At 57.7% G+C, this 15,512-nt stretch overlaps 1 protein-coding gene across 2 annotated transcripts in view; it reads left to right on the forward strand.

The window, feature by feature from the left end:
• The window catches only part of TTBK1 (tau tubulin kinase 1), a 42,175-nt gene extending 29,803 nt beyond the window's left edge, over positions 1 to 12,372 (forward strand). For both annotated transcript variants that reach the window (XM_070778020.1, XM_070778021.1), the window contains 2 exons: positions 6,268 to 7,820; positions 9,032 to 12,372. In XM_070778020.1, coding sequence (XP_070634121.1) covers positions 6,268 to 7,820; positions 9,032 to 9,422 — 1,944 coding nt within the window. In that variant the 3' untranslated portion in view covers positions 9,423 to 12,372. The remainder of the gene's footprint in view (positions 1 to 6,267; positions 7,821 to 9,031) is intronic.
• The last annotated feature ends 3,140 nt before the right edge of the window (positions 12,373 to 15,512 follow it).

The following is a 15,512-nucleotide window of genomic DNA, read 5'->3' on the forward strand; positions in this document are numbered from 1 at the left end:
GCAGGGTGCTGACTAGGGCTGGGAGAGGGAGCTGGCCAATTCCGGGCTTCAAAAGCCCGGGTCGCCCACACCGGATTCCTGTTACCTCACCGCCTACAGGGCTGCCCCTACCCCTCCCTGCCCCAAATAAATTGGCCTTGCAATTGGATGCCAAAGAGCCCAGAGTTGAGGGGGAGCCAAGCTTTGAGCCTAGGTCTCTCAGAGCCACCCAACACCCCCCCCCTTTTGGCCCCAGCCCCAGCCTCCGTGTCTCCTGCCCCACCCAACTTACACCACAGAGGGCCCTGGGGGTCCCCAAACATGCCCCCACTTCCAGCTCTTCTCTCTCCCCATCCCCGCAAATAAAACTCAGGGACCAACATCTGCTTCCTTTGCACTTGCTCCGTCGACTCCTTCCCCACCCCCACCCCCAGCCACTTGGAGGGGCTTCGGTGGGAGAGGAGTGGGGTTCTGGGCCCTTGTGGCCATCAGTATTGAATGAGGAGAGGGCTGGCCCCTGCCCCGCTGGGAGGTTTGTCTGGTGGGATGGGGAAGCTCGCCGAGGGCCCAGCGCAGCCTTTTCCCTCCAGGGGCCCGAGGAGCCCCCTCCCGGCATCGGGAGGCAGGGATGGGAAGGGGGTTGGCGAGAGGATCCTCCTGGAGGTCCCGAATCCCAGCCTGTTTATTCCTGGGCCTCCCCATCCCATCATAACTCCCCGCCCCCCATTTTGTACTGCAATAATACTGTACTATAAGCTTGCACTATTTCCCGACCCTGGCCAGCCATAAGCATGCACGAAAAACTTCAAAACCACACACGCGCGAAGATGGGACGCTTTTTTTTTTCCTTTCTCTCTCTCCGGGGTGTGTCCTCAGTGTACAGAGTGGCGTCAGGGCCCCCCCACCCTCCAGGGCCCAGGTAGAAGAGCATGCACTGAGCCCCTGCCCCTAGACTGCGAGTACTGTACAAATCCAACACTTGAAACCGACACGCACACGCGCGGCGCCGCCGGGGTTGGGGGGAGGGGGTAGGACACGGACTCTGCACCCCCGCGCACACGGCCACGCAGGGCGGGGGTGGGGGGCGCCCCGCCGTCAGGTGTCGCTGTGCAAGGGATCTTGTGCCTTTTAAAGTCCCTGTATGTTAATGCAGACAATCCGGAGAGCTTGTGTACTACCAAATTCTGATTAAAGACGCCTTCCAGGAACCTGCGCCTCGCCTGCTTTCTTTCCTCCTCCTCCTTTCTAACCCACCACTTCTGGGGTCGCAGGACTGCGCAGAGGCCAGGGGCTAGTCTTTTGCTGAATCAGAGATGGGGTGGTGGATGGGGGATGGCAAATTTCAGATCAGTGGATCCAGCCCCACTCCTACGTTAGCCAGCAGCTAAGACAGGCCAAAGTGGGGAGAGGGAGGGGACCCTAGGAAGTTTCAACCTAGTTGGACTTGAGCAACACTTAACTGCTGTGGCTGGCTGGCGGTCTTCTTTCATCCCGAGGAGGGCTTTGCGGGTGGACTCTGGTCTCTGGCCTGACTGGAAATGGCCAGCTTGCTGGAGGGGGGATGGGGAGCCGGAAGGTGATAATCAGTTGTCGGTGGATCAGACAATTATGGCCAAGTGTGCGGTGGGGGTGGGAAGCCAGAATAGCAGAGAACCCTGTGAGGAGACCTCAGGGAGCCTTCTCCTGCTCCCTGTCCCCTGCCCTGATGGCGGGATCTGAAGGAACCCCGGCCTGGGGGAGAATGGTCTGTTGAGGGGAATCAGTGAGAGATTGGATTGTGCAGAACCCAGGGAACTCAGGGCTAGAATGCCTGTTGAGGGAGAACTAGGTCAAGGAGAGGGTGGACCCAAAGAAGAGGGTCGCAGAGACTGTAGAGATTGCAGAGAGAGGGAGTCAAAGGGGAAGGGGGCTCACCGTCTCACTGTCCCCCACCCCACCCCCACAGGCCTGCAGCCATAGCGCCAAAAGAGGAAGATACTAATATGTTTCCCCTTGGGGCCTGAAGCAAGTGTGGTGGTGAGAAAGGGCAAGCTACAGCTGCGTTTTTTGACCCCCCAGGGCACTGAGAGGTCTTTGCCCTGGGGCAGCCGGGGCGGGCACTGAGATCTGGGGTCAAGTGTATGAGGATCTGTAGAGACTTAGGGTAGCAGCTGTCTTCCCAGGTCATCTTACCCCTTTCACCCAGATGACTGCCATGGGCCAGGGTGCCAGGTGTGGGTGGCACCCCTGGATGGGGGGTGAAGAGCAGAGGGAGGGCTCTTGGCCTGGCAGATGTGGTTTGAGTGTAGAGACCCAGAGAGATGGGCAAAGACTCTGGGAAAGGTAGAGTCCAGCAGAGGAGGTACCCTGCTGACCTCTCATCTCTGTCAGTCTAGGCAGTTATGGCAATGGGAGTGGGGGTTCCTGTGGCGGGGGCGAAGAGGTATGTGCTGGGCAGCTGCTCTGGGGCTGGGGGGCACTGCTGTGAGAGGCACAAAGCCCTCCCCACTGGGCAGTGGCGGGGGTGTCGGAGCTCATAGTCCTCTTGTCCCCGGGCAGCCCGCCTTCTTTGACCTTGGGACTGTGGACTGATGAGTCTGGGCTTGGCCTGGGTCCAGGTCAGAGAGTTGCTCAATGGGTGCTGTGTGCGGATGGGGGTGTGGGGAGTAACCTGTCTCCAGTGTCAATAGTAGGGGAGTCAAGGCTGAGGAGAGCCTGGTTTTGCTGGCGGCAGGGTCAGTTTGGAGTCTGGTCCGTCTGCCTCTGTTCACTTTTCCGGCTGACTGGAGTAAACATGGACTTGGGCTGAGCTCTGAAGCTGACAAGGCCACATGCCTCTGCTCGGGGCTCAGCGGACAAAGGGGGAGGGCTGAGGCTTTCATTCTCTGCCTCCCCTCCTCCCACACCCTCACCGCATCTGCCTTTGGCCCAACTCCATCCGAGTCACCAGGGAGCTGTGAAACAGATTTCTGGGCTTATCTCTGACCTAGCAGAATCTGCGGAGTAGGACTTAGGGCTCTGTATTTTTAAAAAGCATCCCCAAATACCGCTATGCCAAGCAGGCTGGAGAACCATAGAAAGCAAATTGAAGTCATACCATGTTCCTGCCCTGAGAAGGGAGCAGGAAGGTGTGGGCTGCCCCGGACGCTGGCTTCCCCTTGCTGACAGCCAGCACTGTCTCTTCCCTCTGAGGCAGAACAGGGGAGTGTCGCTGCTGTGCCCCTCCCGTGGTGTCCTCAGGCCTGGAGGGCCAAGCACACAGGGGCTGCCCAGGGATCGCTGGCTGATTGAAAGGGCACAGGATCACCCGGGTGAACAGGTGAATACTCACTGGACTTAGGCATCCAGGAGAGGCCAGAAAGGGTGAGGGAGGGCTTCCTGCTCTCGAGGAGGAGGAGGGGTGCCTCCAGGCCTGGTGCTCCCCAAGTTGGAGCCAGATGGGAAGGGGCTCTGAAACAGAAAACCAAGCATGCCCAGGCCAGGGTGACCCTTAGGGTAAATCTGTGTCTTCTCTGAGGTTCACGGCTCTGCTGAAGGGCAGAGGGTCCTGAGTTTCGCCACTTGGGATGGTGAGAGGCCACTAAGGCAGTGGAAAGAATTCTGAGTTCTGGGCTGGCCTGACTGGTGTGCCTCTGTGACTCAGGCCTATTGATGCCTCTCTCTAGGCCTCAGTTTCCTAGTCTGATATTATCAGTGATGCCTGATTTCCAGTGGGGATCCCTCATCCCTCCCATGTAATGGAAGGGGAGGGCTTTGAGACGGAAGGGGAGAGGATTCCACTTATGAGCATCTAACGTGGGCACTGTGAGCAGAGGATCCATCCTTTGGATGGGGCTTTTCCAGAGAGATCCAAGAACTGGCCAGATGGCAGGGGCAAAGATCGTTCTAACAGGGATGCCCAAAGAGTCAGAGATGGGCAGGAAAATAGGCTGAGATTCTGCTGAGAAAGAGTGGTTTGGTGGGGTTGAAGGGTACCCCTGCTGAGTAGGATGTATCTGATACTGGGTGGGTGGGTTCTGAGCCAGACAGGAGAAACACATAATCAGAACACACTCTGGAGTGTGCTGGGGTCCTGTCTGATGTCTGACACTATCTTGTCTTGCACGAGGAAGGTTATGACAGTTAAGGAGGGGAGAAGTCACAGCCTTGAGCAAAATCTTGGCCTTGTGGATTCCTTCTCCTCCACCTGCCTATGGGTTGAGCAAAGAGACCTCAGCTGGAGAGCCTCTTCTTTCCCTGCCTCCATAGGTATGGCATCCAGGAGTTTCTGGGATTGAGGAGGGAGGTAATGATCTTCAAACTAGGGTAAGCCAGAGCAGGGGGTAGGAGGCGGGGGTGGGATGGGGTTGAGAGGGAGCTAACATTTATCAATCCACTGCTATAAGCCAGATCCACTGCTTATATGACCTTGTTTCTGGTCACAGCCTTTGTGGAGTATGTATTATCCCCATCTCACTTCCTAATCTAGAGACTGCACACTCCATGAAAACAAGGACCAGGTCTGTCTTGTTGATCCACAAATTTACAGCCTCTAACACAGTGACCAAGACAATAGACATTCAAGGACTTTACACATGTATGCATGAATGCAAAACCCTTAGGAGGCTCACCATTTATCAGGAGAGAGAACCATGTAAAGGTGTGCCTGTGAAATAGAGGGTGGAAAGTTCTGTGAAGGAGGGATGTGGGAAAATAAGGAGAGTGGTGAAGTCTGCTTGGTGGGTGGACAAAAGGATTTTGGGCAAATGAGCTGTTTGAGCTGGGTGCTGGAAGAAGACGAGGAATTTGTTATGTCAGTAGAGAGAGAGGGATGGACCCCTGGGCAGAGGAAGCTGCCTAGGGAAGGATCAGAAGTACGAGAAAACTGCATTTTGAGAGCTGCTGGAATGTAAGCAGGGGAGCAAAGTGAGGTTGGAGCAGAAGGTAGGAGCCAGATCATGGGCTGGGCTGGGGTGGGGTGAGGTAGGGAGAGGTGGGGAGGAGTGAGGATGCTCATATGCCAAGCCAAGGATTGGGACTATCTCCAGAGGGCTGTGGGGCCCACCATAGGTTTCTGCAGGTTTGAAACAAGGGGAAATGAGATCCGATTTAAGTTTCAGGAAGATCACTTGGGCAGCTGTAGGAAGAACGGATGAGCAATGTAGAATGGAAAAAAAAAAAAAAATCAGGCCCGTGGCTGGGGAACCACCAGGCAGGACAGGGCTGTGCCCATGGGGATAGGACAGCAGACACAGATGTTCAAGAGGAATGCCTGGCAGGACTCCCTGAGAGTCTGGATGGCCCCTGAAGGTGTTGGAGCCCATCCAGGGCTTTGGGTCTGCAAGGGCTGTGTTTCAGAAAACAGAAGCCCTGTGTGTTCAAAAGGCTAACAAAGTCAGTACCATCCCCCCAGGAACAAAGCCATGTCAGCCCTGATGGGGCCTGGTGCTGTGTGGGTGCCCAGGGATGTGTGTGATTGACAAGGGTGGAGCTAGAGAAGACATAGCAGTGGAGGCCCTGGTAAGATGCTCAGGTCTTTTGAGTCTGGAAGGAAGAAGGCTCAGGGGAGATGTGGTAAGAGTCTAGAAAACCAAGAACATGCCATCGCATGGCCAAGGACTCTGCCCAAAACTTCCAAGGGACACAAGTAATCAAGTGAAAAGGAACTGTCTTTCATAGGCTGGCTGTGACTTTCTGGAGAAGTGTAGACTCAAAATGCACCTACAGAGGGCTGAAAACGTCCTGGCTGACAGGCAGGTGGGAACAGAGCTGGAGCTCCAGGGACCCAGCCTGTACTTCACAGGGTGGAGGATGGCCCAAACTTTGCCCGGACAGGTTCTGGTGGCCCTGAAGCCAACTCCCTGGCTACAGAGGAACTATACTCTGTGAGGAGGCAGTGAGGGCAACCCAGACATTTGCTGCTCCTCTCTGGACCTAAGGAAGGGTTGATCTATATGGTGGCTATGATAGCTTGCAGTTGTCATTTTCTTCTGTTGACTTAACTACAGTTGGCTCTGGGTTTCAGGGTACACGTAGGATACAGGAGAGGAGTAGGGGTAAAGGGGAGACTGGGAGATGGAAAAGCCACCGGGATAAAGGCCTGGGACTTCCAGGGGACCTGGAGCATGGAAACAATCATCAGAGATTTATTGAGCAGCTACTAGGTCCCAGGGACCAGCCTAGGCTCCGGGGATGGAACAATGAACAAAACAAGCCTCCGTGCCTGCTCTAGTGGAACTCACACTCTGGTGGGCCTCCAAGACTGGGGGTGCAGTCAGGCCCAGGAGCAGGGCAGTGACCTCAGTGGGTCCCTGTGTATGCCCCTTGCAGGTATTCTCTGTGGCACCCCCGTTTGAGGTGAACGGTCTCCCACGAGCTGTGCCCCTGAGCCTGCCCTACCAGGACTTCAAGAAGGATCTCTCCGATTACCGAGAACGGGCTCGGCTGCTCAACAGGGTCCGGAGGGTGGGCTTCTCGCACATGCTACTCACACCCCCCCAGGTCCCACTGGCTCCTGCTCAGCCTCAAACAAATGGGAAGGAGGAAGAGGAGGAGGAGGAGGAGGAGGAAGAGGAAGAAGAGGAGGAAGAGGAGGAGGAAGAAGAGGATGAGGAGGAGGAAGATGAGGAGGAGGAGGAGGAGGAGGAGGAGGAGGCAGTGGCCCTGGGGGAGGTTCTGGGGCCACACAGCGGCTCCAGCAGTGAGGGCAGCGAGAGGAGCACAGACCGGAGCCAGGAGGGTGCGCCTTCCACGCTGCTGGCTGACGACCAGAAAGAGTCCAGGGGCCGGGCCTCGATGGCTGACGGGGACCTAGAGCCTGAGGAGGGCTCCAAAACGCTGGTGCTCGTCTCCCCTGGTGACATGAAGAAGTCGCCCGTCACTGCCGACCTGGCCCCCGACCCCGACCTGGGCACTATGGCCGTCCTCACCCCACAGCAGGAGCGGCCCCAGCCCACTGGCAGCCAGCTGGATGTGTCGGAGCCAGGCACCCTGTCCTCCGTCCTCAAGTCCGAGCCCAAGCCCCCCGGGCCTGGGGCAGGGCCGGGGACAGGAGCAGTGGCCATGGGGGCAGGGGGAGCGGCAGTCACCTCCTCACCCTTCACCAAAGTTGAGAGGACCTTTGTGCACATTGCGGAGAAAACCCACCTCAATGTCATGTCTTCCGGTGGACAAGCCTCCCGGTCTGAGGAGCTCAGCTCTGGGGGTGAGCTGGGCCTGGAGGTGACCTCTGATGGGAGGGTGGCGGAGGAAGGGGCCTCCGCACACCTGGAGAACGGCATTGCCCTGTCAGGGCTGGAGAGCTGTGTCCCGTCAGCACCCCCGGGGAGTGGCCCCTTGGAGGTGACCGCAGACTCACTGCCCAACGGCCCAGCCCTGGCTGATGGGCCTGCCCCCGTGTCCCTGCTGGAGCCAGGCCCCGAAAAACTGGCCACCATCTCTCCTAGTCGCCACGCTGTGCCAGGCCCTCGCCCCAGGAGCCGAATCCCTGTCCTGCTGTCTGAGGAGGACACAGGCTCGGAGCCCTCCGGCTCACTGTCGGCCAAAGAGCGGTGGGGCAAGAGGGCCCGACCGCAGCAAGACCTGGCGCGGCTGGTGATGGAAAAGAGGCAGGGCCGCCTGCTACTGCGCCTGGCCTCTGGGGCCTCGTCTTCTTCCAGCGAGGAGCAACGCCGTGCCTCTGAGACTCTCTCAGGCACAGGCTCCGAGGAGGACACGCCTGCCTCCGAGCCTGCAGTGCCCAAGAAAGCCGGGCGGGCAGCTGCCACCCGGAGCCGGATCCCCCGCCCCATTAGCGTCCGCATGCCCACGCCTGCCACAGCCCAGCAGCCCCCCGACAGACCCCAAGGTGCGGCCCCAGCATCTGACACAGCCATCACCAGCAGGTGAGAAACCGCTGCCAGTCCCCGGGGCGGGGGTGGGGGGGGGGGGGGCGGTGGGGGGGGGGGGGGGGGGGGGGGGGGGGGGTGGGGGGGGTGGGGGGGGGGGGGGGGGGGGGGGGGGGGGGGGGGGGTGGGGGGGGGGGGGGGGGGTGGAGGGCGGTGGGGGGGGGGGGGGGGGTGGGGGGGGTGGGGGGGGGGGGGGGGGGGGGGGGGGGGGGGGGCGGTGGGGGGGGGGGGGGGGGGGGGGGGCGGTGGGGGGGGGGGGGGGGGGGGGGGGGGGGGGGGGGGGGGGGGGGGGGGGGGGGGGGGGGGGGGTGGAGGGGGTGGGGGGGGGGTGGGGGGGGGGGAGGGGGGGGGGGGGGGGGGGGGGGGGGGGGGGGTGGGGGGGGGGGGGGGGGGTGGGGGGGGGGGGGGGGGGGGGGGGGGGGGGGGGGGGGGGGGGGGGGGGGGGGGGGGGGGGGGGGGGGGGGGGGGGGGGGGGGGTGGGGGGGGGGGGGGGGGGGGGGGGGGGGGGGGGGGGGGGGGGGGGGGGGGGGGGGGGGGGGGGGGGGGGGGGGGGGGGGGGGGGGGGGGGGGGGGGGGGGGGGGGGGGGTGGGGGGGGGGGGGGGGGGGGGGGGGGGGGTGGGGGGGTGGCAGAGGCTTTCTCCAGGGGAGGCTTTTCTGGAGGCAAGGGATACTGATAATTCAGCGACACCTCCCCAACCAAGTCTCTCTTCTGACTTGGGTCCCAGCCCTGGCACTGGGCTCAAAGGAGTGTCTGGAGGGATGTCAAGGAGGCAGGCTTGGGAAAGGTTGATGGGGGATATTGGGGTCCACATACAGTCTCTGGTGTGCCACCGGGCATTTGAGGCTCAAAGATAAAGGCTAGAATAGTTGGGAGAAAACATGACCCGTATTAATATAAGCACGAGTATATAATACAGTAGAATGTAAAGATGAAACATCAGAGAAAGCATGCAGCAAGCTCTTTTGTTAGCAGCCCGGGTCGGGGGTGGGGGGGATGGGGTGGGGGAGGGTGACCCTTAGAGGCCCCGTCCTGGAGGACGGGGCACCACGCCTCAGTTTGTTTGCCTCGGTTTGATCGTCTTTGCTAAGGTCTCATCCTCAGGCTCATCCACCTCTGAGGATGCACGACTCCGGGGCTCAGTGCCCAGGGAGATTCTGAAACTGTCTCTCCTTTTGTTTCTTTGCCCTCCTCTCGCATCTTCCACAGGCTCCAGCTGCAGAAGCCCCCAGGGACGGCCATTGCTGCTGACCTCCGTCCCAAACAGCCCTCCGGCCGAGGCCCGGGCCCCGGGCGAGCCCCAGCCGGCACCAGGCCCCCAGCTCCGCGTAGTCCGGGCCTCCCTGCCTCCTCCGCGCACCATCCCAGCGCGTCCCCACGGAGCCGGTCCTTGTCCCGAAAAGAGAGCCCCTCCCCTTCGCACCAGGCCCGCCCTGGGCCCGCCCCACTCCGGGGCGCCCCGCAGGCCCGGGCGCAGCCTGAAGGCACCCCCTCCCCTTTGGGGGGCCCCAAGAAAGGACCCAGAGGGAAAGTCCAGACTCAGCGCGCAGCAACCAAAGGCCGGGCGGGGGTCGCGGAGAGTCGGGCGGGGGCCAGATAATGATGCGCGCGGCTCTCTGCGGCCCCCCACCCTCACCCCGGCCCCCCACCCGCAGCCGGCCACACTGAAACAGCTCCCAGCACAGCCTTAGGCGCCTCACGCGCGCCACCCGTGCACCCAGCTTCCCGCCTGCACCCGCGAGGACGCGCGCCAGCACACGCAGCGACCACCCGCCAGCCCTGCCAATCGGGGCACTGGGCCCGGGGGAGCGCCCGCCTCCCCATCCTTCCCCTTCTCCGCCTCTCCTCCTGCTGCCCTTCAGGTGGGACAGGCTCACCCTCCGCCCCGGGGAAGGCTCAGCGACTTTTCACCAAGGACTCCACTAATGGGGACCCCTGCTCACCCACCAGGCCTCTGCTGTCCCCCATGCCCCACTAGGGAACTCTGCTTACACATCCTGCGGCGTCTTTCCCTCCTCCTGACCCTCTTCCAGCCAAAGTCCCCCCTCCCACTGCCCCCCTTTTTGGAAAGGCAGCCTCAAATTCCAGAAATGGAGGCTCCAGCCTCCCACTAGGGGCTAATCCCACCATCCCCTGGGAGCTCAGGTGGTTGGAAAGACCTCTTCTCAGCTGCCAGACTGGAGTTGGAGAGGTGAGACCTAGGAGCCATTGGTCTACTCAGGTGTGAGGGGGCAGATCTGACCTGCCCCAGAGTCAGCACTGTCCTTGACACCCCTGTGGGAAGTAGTGGGCAGGTGATGGGAGAAGGGTGCTCCCTCGCACCTCTAGGGTACAATGACCCCCTTCCCCTAAGTTTGTGTGGGAACCATCAAGTGTGCGGGGGCTGCTTTCCTGGGCAAGTGTTTCCCAGTGGGAAGTTGCGGGGTGGGGCAGGGGGAGCAGGGCTTTAAAAAATGTTTCACCCCTTCCCGTGGTCCCCTGATCTAGTGCTCAGGACCCCTCACCATCAGGAATTCCTTCTTGCCATCTAACCTCAATCTTGCCTACTGCAGTTTCAGCCAACTTCTCTCTCTCCTGAATTCAATGGGGGTGGAGAATGACTGGTTATCATCTTCTCTGCCCTGGCCCTTTGGAGATTCAGGAACCCAGTTCTGGCTGCATCACCCTCTCTGTCCTCCTGGCTCTGGAGAGTGGACTGGATCAGACCATCATCTCCCCCGCCGGAGAGAGAGCAGAAATAGGCAGACAGACTGACAGCTGGCCCCTGGACTCGAGGCAGAAAGGCCCTTCTCACTTCTGGACTGTACGTTTCTATGATGGGTCCAGCCCCAGTGCCCTCCACCTCCAGCTCACCCTTCAGCCTGTCCCCTCTTATCCTAATCCAGCCCATGCAGCTGAGCAGTCCCTGCAGAGGGCGAGGCCTACGCTGCTCCATGAATGGATATGGGGCCTCCTCCTGGGTCTGGCTCCTGCATAGCTCATCCCCACTCATCATCAGCCTCAACTGCCTACATATGGGCCAAGGGGCTGCAGAGGGGATAGTCAACCCTGCCCATTTGGGACAGGTCCCCTGCGTTCTTCCTCCATCCTCGGCACCCACAGCTTCTGTCCTCTGGCATGGCCCCTCTGTTCTTCCCTGGGTCACAGAGAGCAGGGCAAGACAACCCGGGGAAGAGGAATAAAGGCCCCAGCCTGCCCTAGTGGTCTGGCAGCATCCAGCCTCCATCACTTAGAAGGATGCCCGTGAGGAAATCGGCCCCGAGAGAAGCCTGGTGGCACCAGCTGAAGCCCCTGATGGAGTGTTGGCAGGCTTGGGCTGCTGCTTCTATGCCAAGGTGGTGGCTTCTCTGCAGACCAGCCCAGGGGAGGACTCCAGGGTGAATGGCCTTCAAGGTTCACCCTTCACTGACGCAGAAGCTCCCAGAACACTCAGGAAACCTCTCCAGACAGAGCCCTCTTTGTCAACCCGAGACCCATCCCAAGGCCTCTACTGCCCTCTGGGTCCAGCAGAGGGGGTGGAGGAGGGGCCACGCCTTCCCACCTAGAGCTTCTTCGAATGACAATCAGCTCGTGCCAGGTGGGGACCAGGGCATGACCCCTGGTGCCCAGGTCCTGGGCCTGCTCCTTGCCACCAACCGAACCGTGAATGTAGGGCCCCCCAGCCTCACCCCTGCCCCAGGACCAACAACACCCTGGTTTGGTGTTGGGAGGAAAAAGGGGGCGGCCTGAGAGAGCCCCAAACCCATCCCACACTCTAGCTTCACCCAGCACTCGAGCTGGGCAGAGACACAAAACCCTGTCTGCCCTTGGGATTCCGGACCTCCCTAGGGCTCCCAACTGACCTCAGGCCTCTGCGTCATTGAATGTCACCGAGGTAGGGGAGGAGGGGATGGGGTAAGTGTGTGGGGGAGCTAGGGTACTGACTCTGCCCCTCCCCGCCCCCCTCGGAAGGGTCTAGGGCAGAGGAAAACACACCTTCCAGTGCCCCCACCTCCCACTGCAGTCTCCTCCCGCTTGGGCACCCATTCCTGCCCACCAAGCCCTCCCAGTCCTGAGCCCCTTCTCTATAAAAGAGTGTCACACCACCACCACACCCTCCAGCATTTCCCCATCGCCACAGCCTGTGTCACTGGCTCAGATGCAGGTCTGCTCACCCCAGAACATGCCTCCCCTCCCCAGCGCACTGTGCACGAAGAGGGTGCAGGTGAGGAGCTGTGCCCCCAATATGTGGGCTGCCCCCTTCCCAGCTCCTCGCAGGGGCCTGGCTTGCACAGTCTTCTCAGCTGGGGTGGGGTCAGGGGGAATCAGCCCTGGTGAGCATGGGGTGAGGGGCAGGGAGTTGCCCTTCCCCTCCCTGGGGAAGCTACTGAAGAATGTTTACATGCCAAACAGAATGTAACACCCTCTCCACCCCTCCTAGTCACTGCATGGCCTCTGCCCACCTTGCACCTGTCCATCCCCACCCCAGCACCCTGGAAGCCGCTGTCATGATTAGATCGGGTCTCGGAAGGGAAGTAGCCATCACACCATTAAAAAGCCTGTGGACCTTTCTTTCTGTTGGCTTGGACTCTTTTTCCTTTGGGGGATAGGACAAAGCCCAGGCCTTGGGGCTGGGAGTAGGCAGAGGGGAGAGAGCAGACTGGTGGGAATGTGAGGAGGGACTGTCCTGGAGGTTGGTTGTCTACAGAAGAGGACACGGAAGCTCAGGGTGCATACAGGTGATTTGGGCAGGGTCACACGGGTGGAAGGGAATGGCCCTGCTGTCTCTGATAGCAAAGCTCGGGCTCTCTCTGCTCCCCTGGCTCCAAGAGACTTTTAAGTCTAGCTTTGTGCAGAGAGGGAGGGGGGAAGAATTTTCATTGCCCCCAAGTTAACAGACAAAAGCACAAGTGTTTGGAAAACCAGAAAGTACAGCAGCTTATAGGCAAAGAAGAATAATGGTCATTATTCTAGCAAAATCTATGAAAATCACAAATGAACAGAGCCTCTGACCCAGCATCTCCACTCCTATAAATGTATCTTTAAGGATATACCTGTAAACTCACAAAATTATATATATGTCCTAAGTAATTCATGGCAGCATCCTTTGAGCTCCACAAAGCCTCATCTGCAATTCCAAAAGCCAGAAAGTTCTGAAAACTGACATCCCATTAGATCAGCATCAACTCATTTGATATAGAAACCTGATAAGACCATTTATAGTCTTTATTAATTCCACTTTACCATACATATTTGCAGTGAAGTATTAATGTGTTTGATTATGGGATGCAGCTTTAGGTCCTATTGGGGTGTTTCCCAACATATGGACTATACATTGAGTTGCCTTTCTAACTCTAAATGTATTCTGAATTCTAAAAGATTTTCAATTGTTTGGATCAGAGACTGTAAACCTGTAAAAAGCAAGCGCTGAGAAACAATCTAAATGTCCCTTTTATTGGGGCCTGTTAGTAGAGCGTGATGTCATGGGGTGCTGTGAAGCTCTGCCATGAATGAGGGGGCTTTTTGTATCTAGTAAAAGGACTGTGTGTGTAATGTCCACCTATTTAGATGAGTTACAGGCCTCTGGTTGCTTTGGGAGGCCAGGGGGGTGGGGGGAGGGAGGCTGCAGTGGAGTGTACTTGCTATATTTTCTGCATTTTGGACCCGAGGTTCAGTATGTGTGAATCTTTCACCTAGACAATACATAAACAACTTCTGTCCCAGGGCAGACTCCCAGCACTGCCTGGGATCCGAGGGAAAAGGACGCAGGCTTTGATGTCCTGCTCTCCCTCTGAGAAGACCACCCCACCACAGCTCTGACATCCCAGAGCCTGTGTAACCATCTCCTGTTTCTTTCTTTTGACATGATCTAAGGGAGCTCTAGGGCCTGATTCACCCCCACATGCTTTTACCTTCCTTCTTGTTCAAAAATGTCAAAAGCAGGTCATGTTTGTAATAAACAGGCAAGTGCTAAAAGCACGTAAAATAAAACACAAAAGGCTCCCATCCACAAACATGACCATCTAGAGGCAATCCTTGTGAATCCCTTGGTGTGTACCATCTCAGACCTTCTAGGTTTATAATAACAGCACTCTTTCCATATGTATTTCTTATAAATGGAGGAGTATATTATACCTACTATTCTGAAACACGATTTTTACACCCAACATCTTAAAACACAGATCTTCCTTGTTTTTAGTATATCATAGAATTGCACAACCAGTCATCACAATCAAAGTTAGAATATTTCCATCAGCCCCAGAAAGAAACGCCATACTTCTCAACAGTCACTCCCATTTCTCCCCAGCCCCTCAAGCCCGAGGCAACCACTAGTCTATCTTCTGTGTCTGTATCATTTGCCTATTTTGGACATTGCATATCATTGGAATTTCACCATATGTGGCTCTTTGTGACTGCCTTCCTTACACAGCACATTTCCAGGGTTCTCACCCGTGTTTAGATCTTATCAGTACTTCATTCCTTTTTAAGGCTGAATGATAGTCTGTTGTAGGGATAGACCACATTTTGTTTATCCATTCATCAACTGATACACTTTGGGCTGCCTCTACCTTTTGGCTACTGTGATTATTTCCTTAATATTTGTTTATTTATTTATGTCAGGTCTTAGTTGTAACACACAGGATCTTTAAGCTGTGGCGTGTGAGCCCTTAGTTGCATGTTGTGGGATCTTAGCTGTAGCATATGGAATCTAGTTCCCTGACCAGGGATCAAACTCGGACTCCCTTCATTGGGAACATGGAGTCTTAGCCATTGGACCACCAGGGAAGTCTCTGATAAAGGGTTTTAAACAGACATTACCCTGTCCGATCTGTGTTTTAAAATGTTCATTCCAGTGGGTGTGTCGGGGCAGGGGAGGGGGTGGGTTGGGGTAGGGGGTGGGGGCGGTTTGAGAGGGGTGAGACTGGAGCCAGTGGGAGGGGCTTGTATCACTTATTTTAACCCTCCTGCCAGATTGCATGTTCACTGAGGGCAGGGACTGTGGCAGAGGCATCTTTCTACCTTACAAAATGCTGAGGTTGCATTAGAGACTCAACAGCTCTTGTTAATACTACTATCACTTCCCATCATCACCACCAAATCACTCCCAAGTCTACTAGCATCACCAGTAACACACACCATATCAACAATGTACCTCTTTCCCCAGAGCTTTCTCAGGAAGTCCAGCCTAGCTCAGACTGGACCATTTCCAGCTCAGCAGCTTGGGTTAAAGACTGGGGCCAGAGTCAGGGGTCCAGGTCTTCTCTCTGCTGCTGAGTCAGTGGCTGGTGACCCCAGCCAGAGGTGTTCTCAGCCTCCCAAATTGTTTTCCCTATCTATTCAAAGTGGGGGCTAGATTAAATGAAAGATTAAAAAAAAAATTTTTTTTAGCTTAAGCCCTTGAGAAGCTTATTTGCTTAGAAATCTAGAGCCCTTGGAATATGATGCGACAATCTCCCAGCTTTGCCAACCTGGTAGAATCTGATCAGAATGAGTCTGACATTGCTGGCTTCCACTGTGCTTTCGTGGCAAGGGCCATGAATGAGAACTGAGTGGGGAGATCAGACAAATTCTGAGTCTTAGGCATTCACTGCAGGCAACTATGCTAGGACCCTGGCAAACTCCTTCCTTCCCTACCACCACGGGGTAATCTGGGAAGCTCCTGAAATAGAGTCAGAGGGCAGGCAGATGGGACTGTGTGTATGGGAAGAGA

Source organism: Bos indicus, chromosome 23 (genome assembly GCF_029378745.1).
Source record: "Bos indicus isolate NIAB-ARS_2022 breed Sahiwal x Tharparkar chromosome 23, NIAB-ARS_B.indTharparkar_mat_pri_1.0, whole genome shotgun sequence".
Taxonomy (NCBI): Eukaryota; Metazoa; Chordata; class Mammalia; order Artiodactyla; family Bovidae; genus Bos; species Bos indicus.